The sequence below is a fragment of the Aythya ferina genome (assembly GCF_964211825.1).
Source record: "Aythya ferina genome assembly, chromosome: 16".
Lineage (NCBI taxonomy): Eukaryota > Metazoa > Chordata > Aves > Anseriformes > Anatidae > Aythya > Aythya ferina.
The window spans coordinates 1,327,096-1,349,684 of record NC_140315.1 but is presented as its reverse complement, the minus strand read 5'-3'; the positions used below and the strand labels follow the sequence as shown (position 1 = coordinate 1,349,684).

The following is a 22,589-nucleotide window of genomic DNA, read 5'->3' as shown; positions in this document are numbered from 1 at the left end:
AATTACAGAGCACAATGGTGATGGGCGAATGCAGGGAGCTTGTGGCTGTGCTGCTGGCAGTTCTGGGGGGAGCAGGAGGGGAGGATGGCCCCGAGCAGTGCAGCTGCCCCGGGTCATGCGGGGCTGTTACACAAGGGCTGGCAGACGATGCTGCGTGGCCCCATGTGCCGGGACACCCTGTGTCCCACACCGGCCCCATGTCCTTGGCACTCAGGACATCGCTGGCTGCCTTTCTCCGCACGAAGGTTTCTCGTCACCATGGGATGTGGCTCATCCTCACTGGGATTTTTGGCTTGTGCATCTCAAGTGTTTGTGCAAAGAGAGACGGTACCTGCGGTCCTAAACCTCAGTTCTGTGGGGTATTTTCCTTGTTGGGTTTGGGATCCACCTCTGGAGCTGGAGGCAGGCTGGGCAAGAGGCTGCTCATCCTTTTTGCCTTCTGAGCTGCTGGGAAGCAGAGGGACAGGGGAAGATTTCTGCAGGCAGCATGTGAAGTGGGGCAGAGCTCACCTGTCTGGCTGATCGCTGTGACACTCGGTGACTTGGCCTACTGGTGCCTGCAGCCAGAGCAGAGCTGGTCCCAGTGTGGGGTGAGATAAATAGCCACAGCTGCCTTGGGTCAGTGCCCTAATCCCCCAGCTGGGACCGCTGGCTGAGTCCTTTGGGATGGAGCCCGTGACACTTCACAGGTGTCACCGTGCCAGGCTCAGCTGGCTTGGAAGGAGTCACCGCAGCACCAAGGGGGATTTGTGACCGTGGCTGTGACAGTGCAGATGGTTTCTGTACCTTCATGGCCACGAGACACACGCAGATTTATTAAAGATCAAGCAGAGAAACGTGCTTCATGTTAATCCTGCTCTAGGTAAGGGAGAGGAGCACTGAACCTTAACCGCTCGGTGTTGTGTTTTCAGAGGGCATTGCCAAACCTGGCTGCTGGCTCAGGAGGTCTCGGTGATCTGCCTCAAGGCACAGGAGATGTGTGCTGTTGGCTCCGTACCTGGTTTCTACACCGTGGTGAGAACACGTGGGGCTGTGAGGAGCTGGCTTGATGCAGATGAGGACCTTAAAGCGTGCTGCTCGGGGAATGAGGACAAACACACAAGGCTCGTGTTTCAAATTGTGTGTGGCTTTTCAACCCCATCACATAGCTTTATTCACACAAACGTCTCTTAATTTACAAAGCCTCTGCCACTCATTCACATCAGGGCATCCACAGTGTTCAAAGAACTTAAATAGAACATCTCATACCAACCCGAGTAAACCAAGTACAAAAAATATTTATATAAAGTTGTTCACACGTAGGTCCTAGATTACCAGCTTCTGTGCAAAAAAAAAAAAAAAAAAAATACAGATTCATTTGCTAACGTCATTATCTTTAGTTGAGAGTCTGGGTTTAAGCCTTGTGCTCTCATCACTACCTTGGGGCAGGGCTGCAGGGGTCCTGGGGCAGGCAGCCCCCGTGCCCCCGGTGCGCACGTTGCTGCTGGGGCTCCAGCACCTCCTGGTGTGGCCAGGACCTGGCTGTGCTGCAGAGCAGTTGGGTTCTGCTGGAGGATGGAGCAGGAGACCCAGGGAGATGCTGGGGAGGGGGCAGGCACCAGGATGGGGACACCAAGAGCCCCCGTACGGCCCCTGCGCGCTCCCGCAGCAGCTCAGCCTGAGCGTCACCCTCGGAGCTCAAAGCCCTGGGGCAGATGGCAGAGAAATGGGTGAATCTGGCAAAATTTACCCATTTGGGGGTAAAATGGGTAAAGGGGAGGCTGCTGGAGCTCTAAGGGGGGGCTCCAGCGGGACCGGCCACAGCGCTTGCCCCAAACAGCCGCAGCACCAGGCTTTGGCAGCGCACGCCCTGGGTACCAAAGCAGAGCAGCAGCGTCCTTCCCGGCTCTCATCACCCGTGGAAAATCCCAAGGAGAGGTGCCCCAGTGCGTGCCCCGTAAGCAACCGCCCCATAAATTTAACAGGCTTAAACCCAGACCCGGTACTGCATACAGAGAAGACACACAACGCGCGCGATGGAGGATTTCCACGACGATGGTAACGCTCGTTTTGAAGTCTTATTGCTCCAAAAAGGCTCCGGGAGCCTCTGATATGTGAAGGAGCCGGGTCCTGAGGAGTAAAGGAAGACCACAGGGGTAACTCTTATCTGTCACTAGCACCGCTGAACCTGGAACACAGCAGCACGGGGACAAGGGGGAGCTAATCTAACCCCTCCAGGCTAGAGCCACCTCTGCTCTCTCCTCCCCACGGCCTGCAGCTGCCCCGGAGGTCCCATAACAGCAGCACCGTCGGGCTGGCTGCAGGCTGGTGCAGATAACGCGTTTCCCAATCCTCCTGAGGCTTGGCTTATCCCCCCCCCTCCCCACCCACCCCGCTTCCCTCTTGTAAACAGCAGAGTCAGAAGTAAACAGTTTCATACAATCGCCCCCAGCACGGCTCCGGCTGGGCTCCGCAAGCCTGGAGGGTGGTAAAATTTGGGGAGAGGGCACTCGGCTCCCTCCCCCCCCCAAAAAAAACCACCAGCCCCCACGGATGCTTCCAAGAGCTGGGCAAGGCGCTGCAGGTTTAGTGTTTGCTTTCCTTAGCTTGAATTTCCCAGCAGCGCGCCCGCAGGTTTTCAGCTGCTCCCAGCACAACCCTTGCTCTGGAGAGCAAGAATTTTGGGGTCTGAGCCAACGTACCTGGGAGGAGAGATGCTAGGAGCTGTAAACACAAGGCAGCTTCGTCTATCGGCTGGGGGAGTCGAGCACGAACAGCAGCAAAATCATCGGGGGGGGGAAAAAAAAAACGCTTTTAAGGACAAACTAAACGGGGAAACAGCCACGTTGGCCGAAGGCTAGCAGCCCTAGGACTCGTCCTTGGAAGTGTTTGCTAACTCCTAAGTAAGGCACTACGGTCTAGCTCACGAACATCAAGCTGCTTTAAAAACACATCTGCAATGCAAAAGCTGAGGTGGAGACGTGTGGCTGGGAGGTGGCTTGAGGCTGGGAGGGCCACGAGGGGCGACTTTCCAGAGGCTGCTCTGAGGCTTGCCAGCCTCCCCCAGGGAGGAGCAGGGTGCTTGCACGTGGCTCTCAGCAGTGCTCCTGCAGGGCAGCCCCTCGCCTTCCACCTCCACGCCCTGAATTTTGGGGCTCGCTCTGTGCACACAAGCCTCCTTGCTGGGCAGCTCCCTTCTCCTGGCACGTAACACCCAGCGAAGAGCCCTTCCAGCAGGGAAACCTGCGTGCAGAGCAGGAGGGTGAAGCTCCCCACGGCCACCAGCTCAAGCCAGGGTCAGGTTGTAACAGTCAGTAAGGAGCAAAAGCCCTGCTGGGTGGAGGAACGACGGGCCAGAGGTCAGGGCACTAACGCTGTACCTGTGAGCGAGGGGCTTCAGCTCTCGGCTGGGCTGCTGCAGGGTCTGCTGCTGGAAAACCAGAGCACACAGGGGCTGGAGCCTGCTGGCATCATTTTCCTAAGGAGTCGGCCTCCCCGCAGCAGTAGCCTCAGTGCTACGCCCAGTAACAGAGGGATGGAGGAGAAAAAACAGCTCTGTCCTCCTCTTTCCCTATTTTCGCTCTGCCTTAGCCCCCACGGAGCCTACTCCTTTTCCATTTGTTCCCAGGAGGTCAGTAAAGCACGCTGGGCACAAGGAGGTGCCTGCTCCTGCTCCCCAGACCTGTGCCAGAGGATTTAGCCTGCTAGGAAGCATTTTAGTTAGCTCTGAGCCTGCAGGATGGAGGAGAGGTGGTAGAGGTGGTGCTGTACATTGCATTTACAGTGAGCAAAGTCTAAAGACCGTCGAGACGGGGGCAGCCCCAGAACGTTATTAGTGTTGCTCTAATTACAGGGGGGGGGGAAGATAGAGGGCTAATTGCTCAGCCTGAGGTTCCCATCTCCCTGCCTGCCCTGTACTGAACTGTAACCGAGTGACCAGAGCTGAACAGCAGCGTTGCCTTTACCATCTGGAGACAGTCACCTAGCACGAAGAAGTGATCTGCAGGAGGCTGGAATCCAGCCCACGAGCCATTTAGGCCAAACCTCTTCTCCCAGGCGTTCCTCAGCACTGAAGTTTGGCAGTAAATGGTTCGGAGCAGTGGATTGCTTTCTATTTCTCTTGTCTGCAGACAATGTTTGCCTAAAAATGTACCTAGGGGCTCCCCATCATCCTCTGTCTAGGTGCTGTCCCTTCCCCAGCACCTTTCCAGCTTGTTTATGCTGCTCTATCCTAACGCCAACTGCCTGCAGCCCAAGCAGCGTGAGGCTGTGTGGCTATGGCATCGTTTTACTGCTTGCAATACCCAGCTCAAGAGCCTCACCTTTCCTAAAGCATTGCAGTCCCGGTGCAAACCCAGCAATTGCCTCGCTCCCGTTTCCCGAGGTGGAAACAAGAGCTTTTAACCCCAAACCGTGCCCAGCTGGGCTCAGTGCTCGTGCCTGGCAGCTGACTGCCACCTCCTTACGGCACCAGATCTTCTTAATTAACATCTACTGAGTCAAACTGCAGCACGGGGGGCGTGGGGAGGGCTGGGCAGGGGCAGCTCTGCTCCCTGGGTCTCGTTCAGGAGCAGTGAGCACGGTGATTGCCCAGCCTGTGCTCTTCTGCAGGCCCCTGCAGCCCTCCCCCGCCGCCCCAAAACACCTCTTCCCAACAAAAAGCAACACCCCAAAAATTCACATTGCCAGAGATCCTGCAGACCAGGGATCTTCTGCCTCGTCTTTCTTCCCTTATCTTTGACATCCCCCGTTGCACGTAAATATTGGAGATTACGGGTCCCTGGTAGATAAACCTGCAAGAAAAAAAAAAAAAAACAAGAAAGGAGAAATTGTGACCAGGTCTGTCGGTTTTGGTGACCAGGTACATCAGTGGTTTTATCCCAGTTAGGAGGAAGGAGGTGATGGGATAACTGGGCTGTGCTGGAGCCCCCCAGCTAGGTGGAAGGGCTGAGAGCTCCACGTCTCTACCTTTACCTCTTTTATTATCAGTCCAGCCCTGCTGCTGGGGTCAAGCCTCACAGTTTGTGGTCATTTTTTCCTCTTTTTTTTTCTTCTTAGAAGTGACTCAGAGAGCCCCGCACGGAGCAGGCATCCCGCAGCCCCAAAACGCTGTCACTCGGGGTGACAGCGCCCGTCCTTGAGGGCCCACGTGAGGCACTGCCGGGAGGTGTGGAACACGCCGTGACTTGGGAGCTGCTCGGAGCCTCTCGCCCCGTGCGTCAGCAGCAGCTCGGGCTCTCAAGTGGCTCTGCAAGAGGCCGTCGAAACCCGTTTCAGCACGACCGAGAGCCGAGCAGGATGGGCACAAAGCGCTGCCCGCCGGGGTGCTGGGTGCCTGGGTTTGGGGGAAGAAGCGAGGAACAAAAGCCAGCAGCTGCCTTTCCCCAGTTTAACCCCAAAAAAAACCCTCAGAGCAAGGGGAGCGCGGTGCTTTGCAGCCTGTGCTGTGATTTCCCTGCAATTAGCAGCAGTTAAAACTAAAGCCCTGAGCCAAGTTCTGTGGATAAAAGTGGGGTTCAGGTCCCCACTGGCACAAACAGCAGCAGGAGAGAGCTGCTGAAAGAAAACTGCTGCTGCCAAGTGCTCCAATCCCTCAGTCACAGCATCACTGAATATCCCGAGTTGGAAGGGATCCATAGGGATCATCAAGTCCGATTCCTAAGTCCTGGGATTTAAGATTTCTACTCCTAGGAAATCGTACAGAAGCCCACACCTCAGAGCAGGTTTTAGGACGAGGCTGCCTCCACCGCTCGGAGCAGGGGCCGGGGCCAGGCGCACGCTGCGTTTCGGGGGAGGCTGCCCGAAAACACCACTTTTCTGGGCTGCAGCAAGAAAAAAGCCTTTCTGCCGAACGAGGCAGGCTTGTGAGAGCCACCGGGACGGTGCGAGGAATTTGCTGGAATATTTCTCCCGGGGTACAGCTCGATCAGCAAGTAGGGCAGCGCTGCCGTCCGCGTTCCCCGGAGCAGCTTCAGGAAGCTCCTTGTCTGAGCAGCTCCGAGCTCGGAGACGAGAGAGAGCTCACCACGCTGACGCACGTTGTTCCTGGGGCTTGCTGGAGAGCTTTTAATCCCTCCGCTGACGCCATTTGGGGGTTTTAAGCAGCTCGAACGCTCGCCCGGCACCGGCAGGATGTGACCAGCACCTGATGAGGGTGGCACTGACGCGCTGGGCACGGCGGGCAGGAGGTGGCAACGAGGTCCTGGTGGGAGCTGAGGGTGTCAGCCACGGGAGAAGAGCCCAGCACCTGCAGGGGAGACCTCACCGACACAACCAGGGATGTTTCTGGTCTGCCCCAGGTCCCTGCCCTGCAGATGTGCTCAGCGGGGAGAGGACGCAACCGCCCTGCACGCACAGCTCCCTGCCTCCCACCCCAAAATCGGACCTGATTAACCCAAAACACAAAACGCAGAATGATTTACCAGATGCTGCCTTCCACGCTGAGCAATGCCACTGCAGCTGGACATCGTTCAGGAAGGGAGGGCAGCCAGGGACATGGCCAGGGGGTTGTAGGGGCCGAGGAAGGCAACAGAGCCACGAGGCACAGCAGGACAAGCTGAGATTCGGCTGCTTTACAACCTTCTGACTTAGGGGAAGCCTTCCCATATCAGTAAGGAGGGTGAAATAGTGCTTAAAGCACGCCGGGGCTGGGCTATCGCACAGCAATCAGGAGACCATCAGCAGGTACCCGACACAATCCAGCTGCTAACTGCACTACATCTGCACCCTTTGCCCAGAAGGCACGTTTGTGGAGCAGCAAAGGCAGGATTTATGTAAAACCCCTGCTGCAGGGCACGGGGAAGCAGTTTGGGGAAGGGCAGAACCATTTTTCCCCAAGGGATGCTGCCCACCTCTGCAGGACCTGCTGCCCCTGGGGCCACGGGAATTGCTGGTGAGGATGACAAGGTGATAAGGAGGTGATAAGCAGGCTCGTCTCCATCCCTGTGTTAGCTGAAACCACGCCAGAAACACTTTCCTGGCTGGGAACTGGATTTAATGCCTGTGTTTTAGAAGGGTACCGGAGTACGGAGCCCTCTGGCAGCACCTGCACCAGAAGGCACGGCAGAGCTGCCGGGATGTGAAGCACAAAGAGGTCAGTGGCGGAGCACAGGATAAGCGAAAATCTGATTGCCAGGATCAGGGTTAGAGTTTTCCAGGCTGTGACGTGAACCAAGCCTGAGCAGGTCTCAGGGAAGGGGAACTTGCTGCACGTCCCTGCGCCCGGGTGCCACAGCCTCGTGGCAGGAGGTTACCCGAGTTTCCCGGTCAGCTGAAATTACCTGGGAGCAGAATTCAGGCCCTGCCCTAAATCCCAATTTTAAGCTTCTCAAGCGGGCTTCTTGATTTGAGATTTGCATGAAACAAAAGCTCCGTGCAGCCGGAGCCAGGCTGGTTCCAGCGCACCCGGACAGGGCGCATTAAAAAGCCCTACAGGGGAGCACAATTACCGATGTGCAGCCCCATGAACGAAGCAGAGGGATGCTCCTGCCGTGCCGTGTGAGGCTGTGGGTGTGCAGGGACACACGGCCGGGCTCCTATCTGGGCCACGCTGCGTTATATAAGCCCAGCATCGCCGCTGCAGCTGCGTCACCGGCAGACAATCGGTGCAGGCTGACTGCGGAGGGGAGGGGAAGGATGGCCGGGGAGGCAGCTGGGTTTTATGCAAACAGCCCCGGGGTAGGACTGTCCCCTGCGTGTTTGTTATCCCTGCATGTCCTATTCTGCAGATATGCAAGGGATGAATTCTCCCCGGAGGGCACGGGCTGCTTGCATAACTCAGCATCGCGTCGGGCACGAGCAGATGGCAGCAGCGGCGAGCCCAGACCCTCACCAGGCAGCAGCAGCTCCCAGAAACGCCTCCTCCCTCGCTCCAGGGCATGAAGTAGGTGTCCTGCCCTGGCCCCGGGGCTTTTTTATGCCCTCCTGAAGCACTCCCGTTCCTGCAGACTCATTCCCCTGCCCTGATCCCCAGCCCATGCTCGCCCCAGGACCAGCGCCGAGCCCCAGCCCCTGGCAGAAGCTGTCAGGTCACATCAGTTTTTTGGCGCAGGAGAGCTTAAGGGAGCCAAAATCTTTTGTGCCAGGAACGCGAAGGAGACGGCTCGTGGATCGGTTTGGACAAACCAGCAGTGACAGCACCGCACCTACCCAGTGGGCTTTTCCATTCCTGTGTCCCTATCTCCTCGGGCTTCACTTCTGGGGGGGTGCATCAAACACTTGCTGTGCACACACACAGAGTTGGGGAGCCCCCCAGGGTGCCAGGAGCTGGGTAAATCCCAGAGCCCCCGTCCCCAAAGGGTACATCCACACGGGAACAGCACGCAGCCATCCATCACAAGGCTGCCAGCCAGGGTTTTCCTGGCTACAGCAGCAATTTTGGGTCTTTGCTGTCTTGTACCTGTGGCTTACTTTGATCCAGAGGGATCTGCTTGGTGTCTGGGCAAGGACTTGGAGGTGCTGTGCCAGCTCGTGAGGGACCAGGGCTGGAAAAACACCATCCTCGCCCCTCGTGATCTGTGATTTTTTTGATTTCATTGAAGCCTTTGGCCAGGAGAAGCCCAAATCACAGCACGGACCCAAAGCTGGTGTCAGGGGGTGCTCACACGTCCCCCCCACCACAAAAACCTGGCCAGGCCCCGAGGAGCAGAGCTCCTGCCAGCCCCGTGGCTCTTTCGGGGCTTTGGGCTGCACCAGCTGCTAATTCTGCTTCCCACCTCTGCTTTATTTCTGCAATAGAATAGGTGGAAAAAGAGCCCTCAGAAGCTGCGCTCTGATGAGTCACCGTAGAAATAGCTTTGGGAACATAAAAGACTCCATTGTGTCACCACAAAGTGCGTTAACGGGTTGGTACAGGGCCGGAATAACACAAAAACGGACGGAATAACATAAAAAAAAAAAAAAAAACAACAAAAAAAAAAGTCCGATCACTTACCCAGCTGCAGAGCACGGCGGTGCCCTGCCCTGAATTTAAGCAGCACACGTAACCTGGTCCATCCTGGTTTCAAGCTCAAAGGCATCAGGTCGATCCTGCGGGTTAGCAGCCAACATGTCTTTCAGGAGCTGCTTGATCCCCTCAGACATGGAAGTCCTGCGTTTCTGAGGGATGTGCAGCTCCATCTTTGGGTTTTCTAGCAGCGCTTCCCCGACGGGCACAATCTCAGTCCCCTGCTTGATGTAGGTCCCCAGCAGCTCCTTCTTGGTCTCGGCGTCGATGAAGGTGATCCTCTCGATCATGGCCCAGATGATGATGCCGAGGGCGAAGATGTCAGCCTTGGCCGTGTAGTGTCCCTCCCAGACCTCGGGGGCCATGTAGAAGTCAGAGCCACAAGCCGAGGACAGCCAGTACTTGTTCACGTTCACGTTCCTGTTCTCCTGGCCCCCCCCTTTCTTGCCCCGAGCCCCGAGGCCGGCGCACACCTTGCTGAGCCCGAAATCGGCCACTTTGAGAACGGGGGTGCCGGATTTTTCGGTGATGAGGATGTTGTCCGGTTTGAGGTCGCGGTGGACGATGTGGTTCTTGTGCAGGAAGGCGATGGCGCTGGTCAGCTGCAGCATGAAGCTCCTGTTGGTGGCCGGGTCGGGCCGTCGCGACAGCACGTACTGGTTGAGGTCCCCCCCCTCGCAGAACTCCATCACGAACCAGAGGTAGCACGGCTCCTCCGCGTAGCCCAGGATCCTCTCACCTTACCAAAAAGGGGGAAAAAAGGAGAGTGAGTTTTTCAGGAACGTTGCAAAGCAGCCAGGTGAGCTCAGCAAGGCTCACAAACACAGTCGGGGTCCCAGGAACTTGCCACGGGGCAATGTGCTTTGGGCTCCGAAAGCCAAAGCAGCCCACGGGGGGAAAAGCCCAGGGGGTTCGGTGGCAAATCTAGGGGAAAACTATTTCCAGGTGGACACCAGCTCCACCACTGAGCTTTACAGCAAGCAGAGGTTGGTGATAGCCTTGTGCTTTATTTTTTTTTAGCCTTGTGCTCATTGCTGTGGCTGCCACGGGGCAGTAAATCACCCCAATAGCCAGCCAAGCTGTGCTACACGGAGACACGCCGGTGTCACGGCCCTGCTGGCGGCTCTCGGGCTGGAAATGTTGACTGGGAGCACTGGGTTTGTGCTCGAGGAGCACTGGGTTTGTGCTCGGGGGGCTCTGCCACCTCACACAGCGCTGGTTAAGTGTCAGCAAGGCTTCGAAGAGGAAACTGGAGGCTGAAATGCCATCTCAGCCATGCCCACGGGCACTCCTGCTGCCCTGCTGAGCAGTGCCACCACTATTTATCATGGCCCGACCAACTTCTCCCTCCACCCAACCTCTCCCTGAGCCAGCCAGCTGCTGGCGCTGCCATTTCAGGACACAAACCATGCCCCCAGGACTGCAGGAGCCCGCACACACGAGCCACAAGCTTTGCTTTGCTCCGGGAATTGGTTTTCCCTCGAGGACCAGGGGGAGAGGCAGCAGGACGCCGCTCGCTCTGCCACAGCGAGCACAGCCCAGACAAATGCGATCTGGGGCCAGTAAACTCACTCCACCCGCCTGACAAAGTCGTGTTGTGGGTTTTTTATTTTAAAGCAAATCCCTAGAGACCATCAGGGAAAGCCACCTTCCTGCAGCAGGTAGAGCCAAGGACTACCAGGGCCACCAACCCGGGCGCGCAGCGGTGGGAGCGGGTGGGAATCGGGTGGGAATTGGGGTTATTTGCACAAACAGTCTGTAGCCATGGCTACTGCTATGGAGATGAAACACGGCACAACACCGGGGGCTGGCTGCACCTCCCTGCCCTCAGCAGGGCCCAGGGATTAGGGCCGGGGCACGGGGGAGCATCAATGGGGTGGGGACGCGGCGCTGGGGCACCGCGAGGGGTGAATGAGGGGGTGACACCTTGGTCCTGCGTGGTGGGGAGAGGGAAAGGGAACCTCAGCTCTGCAGGACAGAAATCTGCAGCTCCTCCGGGGTGAGGACATGCCAGCGGGGAGCTGAGGCAGAAGCTGCTCGTCCTGGTTCACACCCAGGGCATGCTGAAGCCCAGCAGCAGGGCACGGAGCTCGTTCTTTGTGCTGCTCTCATGGGACGAGGTCCCGCTGGCTCCAACGAGAGGTTTGGTGTTAGAACGAAGGCTCTGAGTTAAAAACCTGGCCCCCGACCCTCTGGAGGACGCCGCTGACCCGGCAGTAGCCGCGCTTCGCCTTGGGTGGAGCGCTGCTGGGGGAGCCCGAAGCCAAGAGTAACATTTCCTCATTTTCTTCCTATAATCTCAAAGTGTTTCAGCTGTTAAATCATCTTCCTGCCTTCAAAACAAACAGCCTTAAACATAAAGAGCTGGCACGGCGCTTCCGAAAGATGAGGTTTGTAGCCTGTCGGGCTGCCAGGAGCTGAAGGGATGCAGGAGAGGCCAAACCTGGCCTCCGAGCACCTCCTCACCGAGCAGGGGTCCCTGTGCTGCCGGCCCCAATCCTCTGCCAAACCCTTCTATATCCCTGCAGCCTGCCCTGGGAGCTCATTACCAGCTCGCTGACTCGCCCAGCATCGCAGGGAGCAGCATAATGACAGCAGAAGCAGCATCCTGAGTCCCTCTGTGCAAAGAGGCTGCGCTGGAGAGCGGTGCTGGCGGCGCAGAGCCGGGTGCTTGGACCCACGGGTGACGCCCGGGCACCCACGAGCACGGTGGGGGTCGGTGGCTCGGAAAAAAGGGGTGCTAGGAAGCGACCCTCACCGAGAAGGGCAGCTCTGCCCATCTCTCGTGGGTCAGGAGTGAAAAACAGGGCACGCAGCCACGCACAAGCCCTGGAGGTGCGCGCGCATCGGGGCACCGAGCGCACTGCTCACGTGCCCACCTCTCCTCGAGGCTTCCTTCTGCATCCAGCCCAAAACGGAGATGCAGGATGATAAATTTAAAACGAGGGCGACCTGGCACAGCCCGGCAGCCAGGCAGTTATGCCCCCGATTCAGAAAGAGCCTCTGATTAATCTTCTCCCCCCCCCCTCCGTGCCCTGGCACGGCATCTGTGCAGCCCGTAAATAGCCGCGCTGCGGTCGTGCGGAGCGGCACGGCCACACGCCGGCACCTCGGGGACGCAGCTCAGCGCCCTCCTAGCTCTGTTTTTTTTTTTTAAAAATAAATAAATATTTATCGAAATCAGGGCTGGAGGAGGCGGCAGGGGCAGGGCGGGCAGAGCTCTCCGTGCGGGAGGTCTCCTCGCTGCAGCTGGGCACCCCAAAAACAGGAGGAAATTGGGAAATTGGTCCCTGTCCTCCTGAAAGATGTTGCCTCGAGGGGCTGAGCACGGGGAGAGGAGGGAGGCCAGCATTAGGGCCGTGTGGGGACGGCCCTACAAGCCCAGCCATGTCCCTATGGGTTTGGGAGCTGATTATCTGCTTAGGGAATGGCCCCACAGCTTGCCATGGGGTTTTGGGGGAAAAAGGCTGCATGGGTGCGGAGCAGGAACGGGGAGACCGAGCCCCCCCGAGGGGTGTGTGTGGGGTCCTGGCACCTCGCAGATATTTGGGGAGGTGTTGCTCACCCCACAGGCAGCCAAGGGAGCAGAGGGAGGGAGCGTTTTGGGGGATGTCACCAGCATGGTGGTGACCCCAACGGCTCCGTGCCGCTGCGAGGGACCCTTGGGGGGTGGTGGGGGGGAAATTGAGGCTGTTCTTTGTGCTCCCCTGGCCCCAAAAGTGTAAGAACCCCCCAGTGTCACAGGAGAGGGGCTGCTCGGGGTGCTCAGGGATGGGACTGGGCATAGGGGAGGTCCCCAAGGGTGCTGGCAGGCTAGGGGGGGGGTGTCAGGGCTGCAGGGTGGGGGGCGCAGGGGGCACAGCAGCTGGGAATTGGGGTGGGATGGAGAAGGAACACGCAGGGGAGTGCTGGGGGCAGCATTTGGGGATGTCCCCAGGGGGCACCTGAGCCTGGGGTAACAGCAAGGGGACCCCTGGGAGGGGGACACGGGGCTGGGGGGGGGGCACAATGAGGAACGGGGCAGAGGGGAGGGGATGGGGGGGGCAGCAGAGGGGCCAGGGGAGGTGACAGCGGGCTGGGTGCGTGCGGGGTCCCGTGGGGGTGATTGGGGTGGGTGTCAGCAGGGTGGGGGGCACAGATTATGGGGGGGGGGGGACTGAGCCAAGCAGGGAGGCACTGGGGTGAGCTGGGGTTATATGGGAAGGGCAGGGAGGTGAATAAAGAGAAGGGGGAGATAAAGGGGGGGGGACAGGGCTGCTCCCTGAGGGGAGAGGGCACGGGGGGGATGAAAGCAGGGGCTGGGGGCTCCATGGAGGTACCTGGGGGGGGGTCCGGGGAGCTCAGAGGTGGGGGGGAGGGAAGGAAGGAGGCAGGGGGGGATCCGGGGGTGCTATGCTGGTACTGGGGGGTCTGTACAGGTACCGGGGGGGCCATGCTGGTACAGGAGGGGTCCGTACAGGTACCGGGGGGGGCCCTGAGGGGCCATACAGGTACTGGGGGGGTCTAGAGGGGGGCGTGCCAGTACCGGGGATGGCTTGGGGGTGCCCTGGGGGTGCTGTGCCGGTACCGGGGGTGCCATGTCGGTATCAGGGGGGGCCTGGGGAGCCCGTACCGGTACCGGGGATGGCCCAGGGGTGCCGTGCCGGTACCTGGGGGGGTCAGGGGAGGCCAAGCCGGTACCGGGGGTGCCCTGGGGGTGCCCGAGGGTACAGTGCCGGTACCGGGGGGCCCTGGGGAGCCCATACCGGTACCGGGGATGGTTTAGGGGTGCCCAGGGGTTGTGGTGCTGGTACCTGGGGGGGTCAGGGGAGGCCAAGCCGGTACCGGGGGGGGCGTGGGAGGCCGTGCCGGTACCGGGGATGGCCCGGGGGGGTCCGTGCCCGGCCGTACCTTTGAGGGAGGTCTCGACGAGGCGCAGGTAGAGCTGGCTGCGCTTGTTGCCGTGGCTCATGCGCTGCCCCAGGCCGTGGCGCTGCAGCACGCACTCCTCGAAGCGCACCACGTTGGGGTGCTGCCTCCTCAGGCTGGTGAGGGCCCAGAACTCGGCCAGGGCCAGCTCCACGTTCTCGGGGGCGTCGCAACGGATCCGCTTCACGGCCAGCCGGGCTCCGCTGCGGCCCGACACCGCCTCGTACACCACGCCGTACGCCCCGCGGCCGATCTCGGCCAGCAGCCGGTACCGGGGGACCCCACCGGGACCGGTACCACCACCGGCACCGGCACCGGCACCTCCCGGCCCCGCCGCCGCCGCCGCCGCCGCCATGGCCCCGCGCCTCGCCGCCCGCCGCCGCCGCGCCGCCCTTTGTGTCCCTCGGCGGCCACCGTCCGCCGTCTCCATGGCAACGCCACCGTTGGGAGGGGGGGGGGGGGGGGAGGGGGTTGCGCGCGCTCCCCCCGCGCGCTTGGGGCGCGCCCGCGCGAGGGGGGCGCGCGCGCCGCTGGTTGGAGGGTGGGGGGGGGGAAAAGCGCGCGCTGCCGGCCCCTTTAAGCAAGCGGCCAATCAGCGAGCGGTGGGGCGAACCACTGCGGGGAGGCGCGGGGGGGGTGGGGTAAAAGGGGGAGGTTGGAAAAGGGGTCGCCGGCGGGACTGGGAGGGGATGGGGGGAGGTGGGGGAGGTTTAATGGGGAGTTAAGGAGAGGGAGGGAGGTTATAGGGGGAGTTGGGGGGGTAATGGGGTGGGGGGGGGTGGGATCGCTTGTCTCCCCCCCCCTTCTTCCACCCGCCGCGCGGTGGGTTGGTATGGGCCGGGCCGGTGTAAACAGAGCGGGGAGGGGCGGGGTTTGGGGGAGGGGGCGGGGTTTAAGGGAGGGGGCGGGGTTTAGAGAGAAGGGGGTGGGGGTTAGAGAGAAAGGGGCGGTGTTTAGGGGGAGAGGCGGGGTTTACGGGTAAAGGGGCGGGGTTTAGAGGGAGGGGGCGGGGTTTATGATGAAAGGGGAGTGGTTTATGGGTTTATGGGGAGGGGCGGGGTTTAGTGGCAAGGGGGCGGGGTTTAGAGGGAGGGGAGGGGCTGAGCCCGGTGACGTCGGCCGCGTGTGCAGCCAGGGTGGGCGGGGCCGGGCACCGGGGTGGGCGGGGCCAGGACCGAGGGGGCGGGGCCATGACCGGGGGGCGGGGCCATGACCGGGGGGCGGGGCCGGGCACCGGGGGGCGCGGGCACCGGGTCCAGGTCCTGGTCCGGGTCCGGGTCCTGGTCCCATTCCAGCCCCATGCACGGGGCACGAAGCTCACCAAGATCCAGCCCCAAACTCCCTGCCCCACTCCGTCCCCAAATTTGGGCCATCACCTCCCCTGTGATCCCAAAACTGCCATCAACCCCCCCCGGCACCGCCACCCTCTGCTGCCGGGGGGGCTCGGAGGACCCCCAGGGATTGGGGTCGGGGGGTGGCGGAGCCCCCCCGGTGCCTGCAGGGGCTGGCTGACGTTATCAGCTATCGTTATCTGTTATCAGCTATTGCTATCTGTTATCAGCTATCGCTATCTGTTATCAGCTATCGCTATCTGTTATCTCTCTCCCACGTCACTGCGCACGCCCGTCCCCGTCCCCCCCCCATGAAGCCGCTTTTGAGGGCTGGAGTTGAGAAAAGTTCCCCATTCCCCGTTCCGGCACATCCCTCACCCAGGTGCTTCGTTACCCTCATCCCAGGGAAACGTCAGCGTGACTCAGAGACCCGGTTCCCTCGTTAGGAAGCGTCGAGATGAACGTTAATTAAAGGCGCTGGTGGGTGGGCTCGCTGGCAGCGCCTTTCCCGAGAGGACCCCGGCGCCCACCCGGGCTGGGATCAGCCCTGGGACCCGGCCTTTTGCAGCTGGGATTTGGGAGAAATCCAACCTCGTTGCCCCCATCCCGTCCCCGTGCTCGGGGGCTCCCCAAATTCCTGTCCCCGCGGTGCAATTACTGGTGCCGTTTGGGGCCGTGATGTGGTGCTGAGCAATAGGTGCCGGGGTCCTGCAGCCCCCCCGGGTGCTGCTTTTGGTGATTTTGGGAGGGCGAGCTGATAGACGGGGTGGTTTTGGGGTGAGAAAAGCCTCCTCGTGGTTCCCGCAGGGCTGCTGGCTCCGGCAGCACGGGGTAAACCTCCCGGGGCCGCCCGCGGCAGCCGCAGGGCTGAGGGTGCCGGCTGTGGTTTGCAGCTGCTTTTTTTTTGTTCTCCGCTTTGTTCTCTCCTGCTGTGCCTGCACAGCCCCACAGTCCCCTCCAGTCCCCTCCAGTCCCCTCCAGTCTCCCCCAGTCCCCTCCAGTCCCCTCCAGTCCCCTCCAGTCTCCTCCAGTCCCCTCCAGTCCCCCCCAGTCCCCTCCAGTCCCCCCCAGTCTCCTCCAGTCCCCTCCAGTCCCCCCCAGTCCCCTCCAGTCCCCTCCAGTCCCCTCCAGTCTCCCCCAGTCTCCTCCAGTCCCCCCCCAGTCTCCTCCAGTCCCCCCCCAGTCCTCTCCAGTCCCCTCCAGTCTCCCCCAGTCCCCTCCAGTCCTCTCCACCAGTCCCAGGGTGCTCCACCCTTGCTTCCCCCCCCTTTTCCCTGCTCCCTCGGTCCCCCCATTTGGGTTCACCCCCGGCTTGGCTGCCCCAAACCCCACCCCACGAGACCCCACCAGCTTCTGGGTGCCCCAAACGAGGAGGCCAGTGAAGAAGGCGGCACCGGTGCCATGGGACCGTGGGCAACCGGTGCCTCCTTGCCCAGCTCCGGAGGGTCCCGGCTGTGCCGACGGCCCCCCCCGTGCCCCTCACAGGCACCGGGTCCGGCAGCTGGTGCTGAAGCCGGGGAGAAAAGTCGGGTTGCTGGGAAACATCCCTCTTGAGCACCGATAAAAATAGCTCCGTCTTCAAGGCGAGGATGGGCTGGAGCTGCTGGGGACGGGGCGGCCGGGCCCCGGAAAAAGGGGGGGATGCTGGGGGGGCGTCAGGATGCGGGGCACGGTTTGGCACGGCTTTATGGGGTGTCCCAGTGCTGCCCAGCCCCGAACTGGGCTTGGAAATGGGTGGGCAGGGGGGCAGAGCCAAGCAGGGGGTGCGGGGGGGCTCTGCCTTGCCTTCACCTGCCCCCTCAGCCCCTTCAGGCTCAGCATTTTGGGTTTGTTCCCGGGAGGAGGAGGGCGGTGGGGGAAGACGGGGGGTCTGCGGTGTGTGGGGGGGTCTCTGCGAGGTCTTTGCTGCCTGATTGCAGCTGGGTTCGGTGGGGGGAGCCAGCCCCGAGCGGCTCCTCGGCCTCTCCGGGGGGCACAAACCCACCCCCGGTGCCTTCGGGTGGGCTCCGTCCTCTCCCCGGCACCGCCACAAGGACGGGGCTTCTCCGGAGCCCAAATTACGGGGTGCAGCACCGAGGGCTCCCCGAGCTGCCCTGCATCTCGGGCACGGTTCGCGTGAACACCCTGGAGAGATTCACACCCATGCAGCTCAGAGACCCCCGCCTGCCACCCGCCGTGCTGGGGACCCACGTTCCCACCCCGTCGGAGGTCCCGGGGGGGGGATGTAGGGGTTGTGGGGCCGGCCGGGGGGCTCGCAGCCGGTCCCCAGGGCTCTTGGCGAGGCCGTGGCGAGGCGGGAGAGCCTGCTCGGGAGGTGGCGGGGATGCTGCGGGGCTGATTATTCACAGCTTCCCTCACCCCGATTGGCTCCGCGGCGCTGAGCGGAGCCGGGCCCCGCAGCAGGAGGAGACTCGGTGGCCATAAAAGCGGGCTTGGGAGCCGACGGGGCGGTGAGTCCAGCGGGCACCCGAGAGCTCCACGGCCTCCAGCCCAGCCTCGCCGCCGATGCCCGGCTCAGCTTGACGCGGGAGAGCCTCCAGAAAGCCCGGGCGAGGGGCTCCGCGTGCCCCCCAGCTCCGCAGGGTTTGGCCAAGGGGGAGAGCTCGGCGGGACGGGCAGCGCCAGCAGGTAGGGCCGGGGCGCACGGCCGCGGATTCGGGGTTCGGGTCGCCGCCTCGCTCCCTTTCCCTCACCAGCACGCCTCGCCGTGGTCCCCTCGCTGCAGCTGGGCACCGCTTCTGCTCGCAGGAGCGTGACTCAGGGTGTTTAAAAACCATCTCCCGAGCTGCTGTGCCGGGAGCACCTCGCGCTCCGTGCGTTATTGAGGCTCGGAAGCGCGGCCGGGGCTCCTCGGTGCAGGTGCCCCGCTCGTCCCTCACCTCTCTGGGGCTCGTTTCGATGCTGGTGATGCATCCACCTGCCCATGTGGAGAGCTCGCAGCCCGGATCAGAGCCGAGGGCAGCTGGGGAAATGCCCTCGGGGTGCCTCTGGCTGTGCGCCCTCGACCAGACCCCGCTGCGCCGCGGCATTGCTGGGTTTTGCCACGATTCTGGTCCAAAAGTCATTGTTTTTTGTTGGTTTTTTTTTTTTTGGAGAAACGTTGGCCTGAACTTGTCGTCGGGTGATTTTTAAAACGGAGAGGATGGGAGCTGCTGGAAGGTGGTTCTGCCTCTCCACCACACACCTGTAGGGTCCCAAGCTGGCCGGGTTAGACTTCCCTAGGAGGAGAAAGCTGCAAGCCTGGGTGCATGGAGCGTGCCTGAGGAGCTGCGTGAGGGCTGGGGATGTCTCTGTGCTAGAAATGCTCACGGTTACGGGGGTGGTGGCAGGGAGCAAAGCCTCCCCCTGGCCGTGCTGCCGGTCTCTGTCACCTGCTGCCTGCCTGGTGCCTGTTCCCCGTCCCTCCGGTGCCGGTACAGCCGAGATCCTAACCCAGCCCCGTGGTACAAGGATGCTCTCGGGGCTTTTCCGCACAAGCAAAGCCCAGATGGGCATCAAAACCCTGAGCACAAAAAGGGGCAGGGATGGAGGGGCCATGCAGGGCACACGGGACACAGGTCAGGTGTGCTGAGGGTGGATGCAGGAACCCGGAGCCACCAGAGGCACTTCTAGAGGTGGCTGAGATCGTGTGGACGGGACGTGGCCCCGGGACACGAGCCCGAGCAGAGATGCCCAACCTCGGGGTGCCCCCAGGTGCCGTGGTGTCACACTCCAACCCCGCTGCTCTCCATCCTCCTTTTTTCTCTGCCCTTTGCATGCTCCTTCTTTTCACTTTTGCCTTCAGCTCTGCGTTTTTCCCCCCGTTCCCCTGCCTCCCCGTTCCTCTCCTCCCTCCCGCAGCAGGAGCACGGCAGAGCGCCGTGGGGACCTTGGTGGCAGTGCGGGGACAAGGTAGGTTCGCGGCGGTGCTGGGGGGCTGCAGCTTCTTCCCTGCTTCCAGACAGGTGTGGGGCAAATTCCCCGGGCTGCTCAGGGAATGCCAGCGAGCAGGATCCCAGCAGCAGCGCTGCCGTGCAGCCGACGGATGCAATTAGTGAGCTTCGTTTCCCCCGGTATCGCAGCTCGCGCTTACCTCGGTGGCTGGGGACTCCTCTCTCAGCCCCGTCTCGGTGGCAGGGAGGTGATAAGGGACACCCTGTGGGGTCTCGGCGGTGTGGGGCAAGGCAGCCCGTCCCGCCGTGCCCCTCTCCGTGCCCGTGCCCACCTTGGGGGGCCGCCAGCCCCGTGCCCACCGCTCTGCCGGGGCGAGTGGTGGCGGAGCCGGCGTGCGGTGGGCGCAGCCGAGGAATGCAGCTCGCTTGACACAGGATGGTGCAGATAATTCAAATTAAAATTTAATTTAGCGTGAATTAATACCGTGGCATTAACATTTCTTCATCAGCGCCAATTACAGTACATTAGCGGGCGCTGCCGGAGAATACAATAGTCTCTGACATGCGTCATTAACGTGATACAGATCCCTCTGGGTCATGCCTTTCCACCCCAGATAAAAGCAGCCACGGAGGCAGGAGGGTGCTTGCTGCCAGCTCACCCCTTCGGGTTCAGCTCTCCCTCCCAGGGCCATTGAGGGCCCAAAGTCACCACCGTTCCCAGCTGCTGCCACTGGTGCCAACCACCAGCCCCTCCAGCATCTCTGGGGGGGTTCAGGGGTGGCACCGGGCGCTGCCACCAGCACAGCCCCCCTCTCTGAGCCATGGCACAGAGCACCCAGCCCTCCTGGCCACATCCACGGAGGTGAGACGCCCCGTGGCAGGGCTCTCGGTAGGCTGGTGGATGGCAATCGTGGCTGGCAGGTAGGCTCCATCCCCAAATCAGCTTTTTCCCCTCCCTCCCTCCCTCCCGTTGTACTCCCCACGCAGAAGCAGCGTGGGTTGGAGCAGCGGGGTGAGGCCGTACTGGCGGAGGACAGCCCAGCTCCCGGTTCTGCCCACGGCTCCCCAAACCCCTTCTGCTGGCGGCTCCGCAGCTCGGCGTTGTTCTTCCCCAAGGCCAAGGGGAGCGGCGCTGATTCATCCCCCTCCACGCCGCGCAAACGCACGCTCGCGGTGTTGCAGAGCAATGTGACGCTAAAAGAAAAAGGGACCGTCCTCGCAGACAACGCACGAGAGGTGATGGGGGGGCTCGGGGTGGGACTTGGGTCCTCGAGGCTTGTGCAAAGGGCCAGGCTGCAGGCAGTGCAGCGTCCAGGCGTCCTGCAGTGTCCCCACGGGTCACTCCTGTCCCTCCTGGTGCCCAGGAGCAGCTTCCAGAGGTGAGTGGTGAGGGCACGCGTCCCCAGGAGCGGGTGGAAGCAGCAGGTGGCTCGCTCCATACTATGGGGTGACCAGGGGCTCCGGGCACGGCGGGGTGAGGGTTTTGGGTGCTGGACACGGGGAGGTGACGGTCCCTGTGCTGTCTCGCCCTCCCCAGGCAGCGGCTGCAGGGCAGGATGGCGCGGCGGGCGCTGGTGCTGGTGCTCTGCCTCTCCCTGGCTGCGGCAGCCTCCGCCGACTGCGCGACCCAGTGCTCCCTGTGCGCCGGCCAGGGACGGGGCAGCGAGAGCAGCGTGCGGCCCCTGGTGAGTGCAGGTCCCGAGCACCCTCCGGAATTTAGCAGGGAGGGAAAAAAACGAGGGTTGGGGGGTTGCTGGACACGCTCGGGGACATCGCAGGGTGATGGTGCGTGGTCAAGCTGGGGGCTTGTATGGGTGGTCGCAGGCACCCAAGGGTGCTGGGGGTGCACAAGCTTTGGCCCCGAGCGCCGGGGTGATGCCAGCGGGCGCCGTGGTTGCTGTCTTGCAGATGTGCCTGCGGGAGTGCCAGGGCTCCTCGCCGCCTGGCGCCGAGTGGGAGACCTGCAGGAAGGCGCTGGCGCTGCTGGCCCCGCTGGTGGCCCTGGCCGAAGGGACAGACCCGTCCCCTGCGGAGGCAGAGGACGAGGCAGAGCCGGAGCAGGAGCTCAGCCCCGGGGAGCTGCCGCTGGCACCGGCCAAGCGCTACGGGGGCTTCATGAAGAAGCTGGCCAAGGGGAAGCTGCTGTCCCTGCTGCGCGAGAACGCCCACAGCAAGGGCAGCCTCAGCAAGAAGTTCGGGGGCTTCAGCCGCAAACCGGGGGAGCGGGCGGCCCCCGAGGACTACCCGGGGCCGGGGGACGTGGGCAGCGAGGAGTCCGTGGGGCCGGGGGCCGAGGGGCAGGAGCTGGCGGAGCTGCACAAGCGCTACGGCGGCTTCATGCGCCGGATCCGGCCCAAGCTGAAGTGGGACAATCAGAAGCGCTACGGGGGCTTCCTGCGGCGGCAGTTCAAGGTGACCACGCGGTCGGACGAGGACCCCAGTGCCTACTCAGCGGAGGTCTTAGACCTATAGAGCCCAGCACGGGACAGGAGACCCCGCGGGGCCCCACGCCGACAGCCCAGATGATGCCATCACCCCCCAACCCCTGTCCCCTGCCCAGCCTGGCGAGGCTGGCATCGTCCCCACCTTGTCCCCACCACGGGGCACGGGCTGGGATCTGCCACCCCCAGCCCCAGCCCAGCACACCCAATGGAGGCAGCCCTGTCTCCGTCCCCATTTGTTCCTCTCCAGCTCCTCTGCCCTCTCCTCCAGGACCCCGTGCACCCAGGGGACGTTGTCACTCCTCCGGCTGCTGGTGGTGCAGCCCCCGTGCTCCCCATAACATGGGGGCAAACCCACTGGGGATGCATCCCCTGCCCTCCTGTGGCTGCAAAAGCACAACAGGGTCTGGAAACCATCACAGCTGACGTATGGGACAACAGCTCCTGAGGGCTGGGAAGGATGAGCCGGAGCAGGATCAGGCCCTATAGGCTGGGATGTGGCCATGCAACCAGCAGGTCCCACGGGGGCTGCAGACATCCACGGGGAGAGGCAGCTGGGCAGGGCTCACACCATACCCCTGCCATGGGGGCAGGCTGCTGTGCTTGGCCGAGCACCCCATCCCCTCCTGGAGCTGCTCGTTGTGTCCCCCTCATCCCAGCACCCACCCAGCCCTGTCACCTTCCCCGTTCCGAGAACACCCTTGAGGTTTGCTCGCAGGGGTCAGTCCTGCTTCCCCAGCCCCCTGCTCCCCCCGCAGCCAATAAAAGGCAGATGCCAACGAAGTCGTGCCCGGTGCCAAGCCTCTGCTTCACTCCACGTGGATCCGGCCCTTGGCACGAGGTGATCGTGCACCCCAAAACAGGGCCAGGAGGGCCACGAGTGCTTTCAGGCAGCACCTGATGTACTCCACACACCGTATCACAGTGGGTGCCCCCAAACCCCACTGCTGCTGCCCCTGGAGCCGGGCCCTGCCTGTGTAGCCTTCCCTTTGCTGCTTGTGCTTCCAGGACAGCATGACCCTGCTGGCAGCAGCTCCGTGCCAGGAAAGCCAAAGCCAGGCAGCAAACAGCCTTTTGAACATCTCAGCCCCTGTTCCAAGCAGGACACCACCAG

The 22,589-nt window shown here is 62.1% G+C and overlaps 2 protein-coding genes across 9 annotated transcripts; one reads left to right on the top strand and one right to left on the bottom strand.

Moving 5' to 3' along the window:
• Positions 1 to 1,105: 1,105 nt before the first annotated feature.
• STK35 (serine/threonine kinase 35) lies at positions 1,106 to 14,276 on the bottom strand. 6 transcript variants are annotated; one of them, XR_014698607.1, is made up of 5 exons: positions 13,814 to 14,261; positions 8,912 to 9,662; positions 4,661 to 4,772; positions 2,682 to 2,733; positions 1,106 to 2,109 (listed from the first exon to the last, which is right to left on the bottom strand). XR_014698607.1 is itself a non-coding variant. In XM_084538164.1 (3 exons), exons 1-2 carry the CDS (start codon positions 14,259 to 14,261, stop codon positions 8,947 to 8,949), a joined length of 1,164 nt encoding a protein of 387 aa, XP_084394290.1. In that variant the 5' UTR covers positions 14,262 to 14,276; the 3' UTR covers positions 1,106 to 4,772; positions 8,912 to 8,946. The 6 variants fall into 6 exon arrangements, 1 of the variants encoding a protein (XP_084394290.1); XR_014698603.1 differs by having other exon boundaries at positions 1,106 to 1,320; positions 1,419 to 4,772; XR_014698604.1 differs by having other exon boundaries at positions 1,106 to 2,167; positions 2,682 to 4,772.
• Positions 14,277 to 17,477: 3,201 nt separating this feature from the next.
• PDYN (prodynorphin) lies at positions 17,478 to 22,255 on the top strand. Of its 3 annotated transcripts, XM_084537750.1 has the most exons (3): positions 20,058 to 20,413; positions 20,572 to 20,719; positions 20,943 to 21,639. In XM_084537750.1, exons 1-3 carry the CDS (start codon positions 20,274 to 20,276, stop codon positions 21,504 to 21,506), a joined length of 852 nt encoding a protein of 283 aa, XP_084393876.1. In that variant the 5' UTR covers positions 20,058 to 20,273; the 3' UTR covers positions 21,507 to 21,639. The 3 variants fall into 3 exon arrangements, with proteins under 3 accessions (XP_084393875.1, XP_084393876.1, XP_084393874.1); XM_084537749.1 differs by lacking the exon at positions 20,058 to 20,413 and adding an exon at positions 17,478 to 17,790 and having other exon boundaries at positions 20,572 to 22,255; XM_084537748.1 differs by having other exon boundaries at positions 20,572 to 22,255.
• The last annotated feature ends 334 nt before the right edge of the window (positions 22,256 to 22,589 follow it).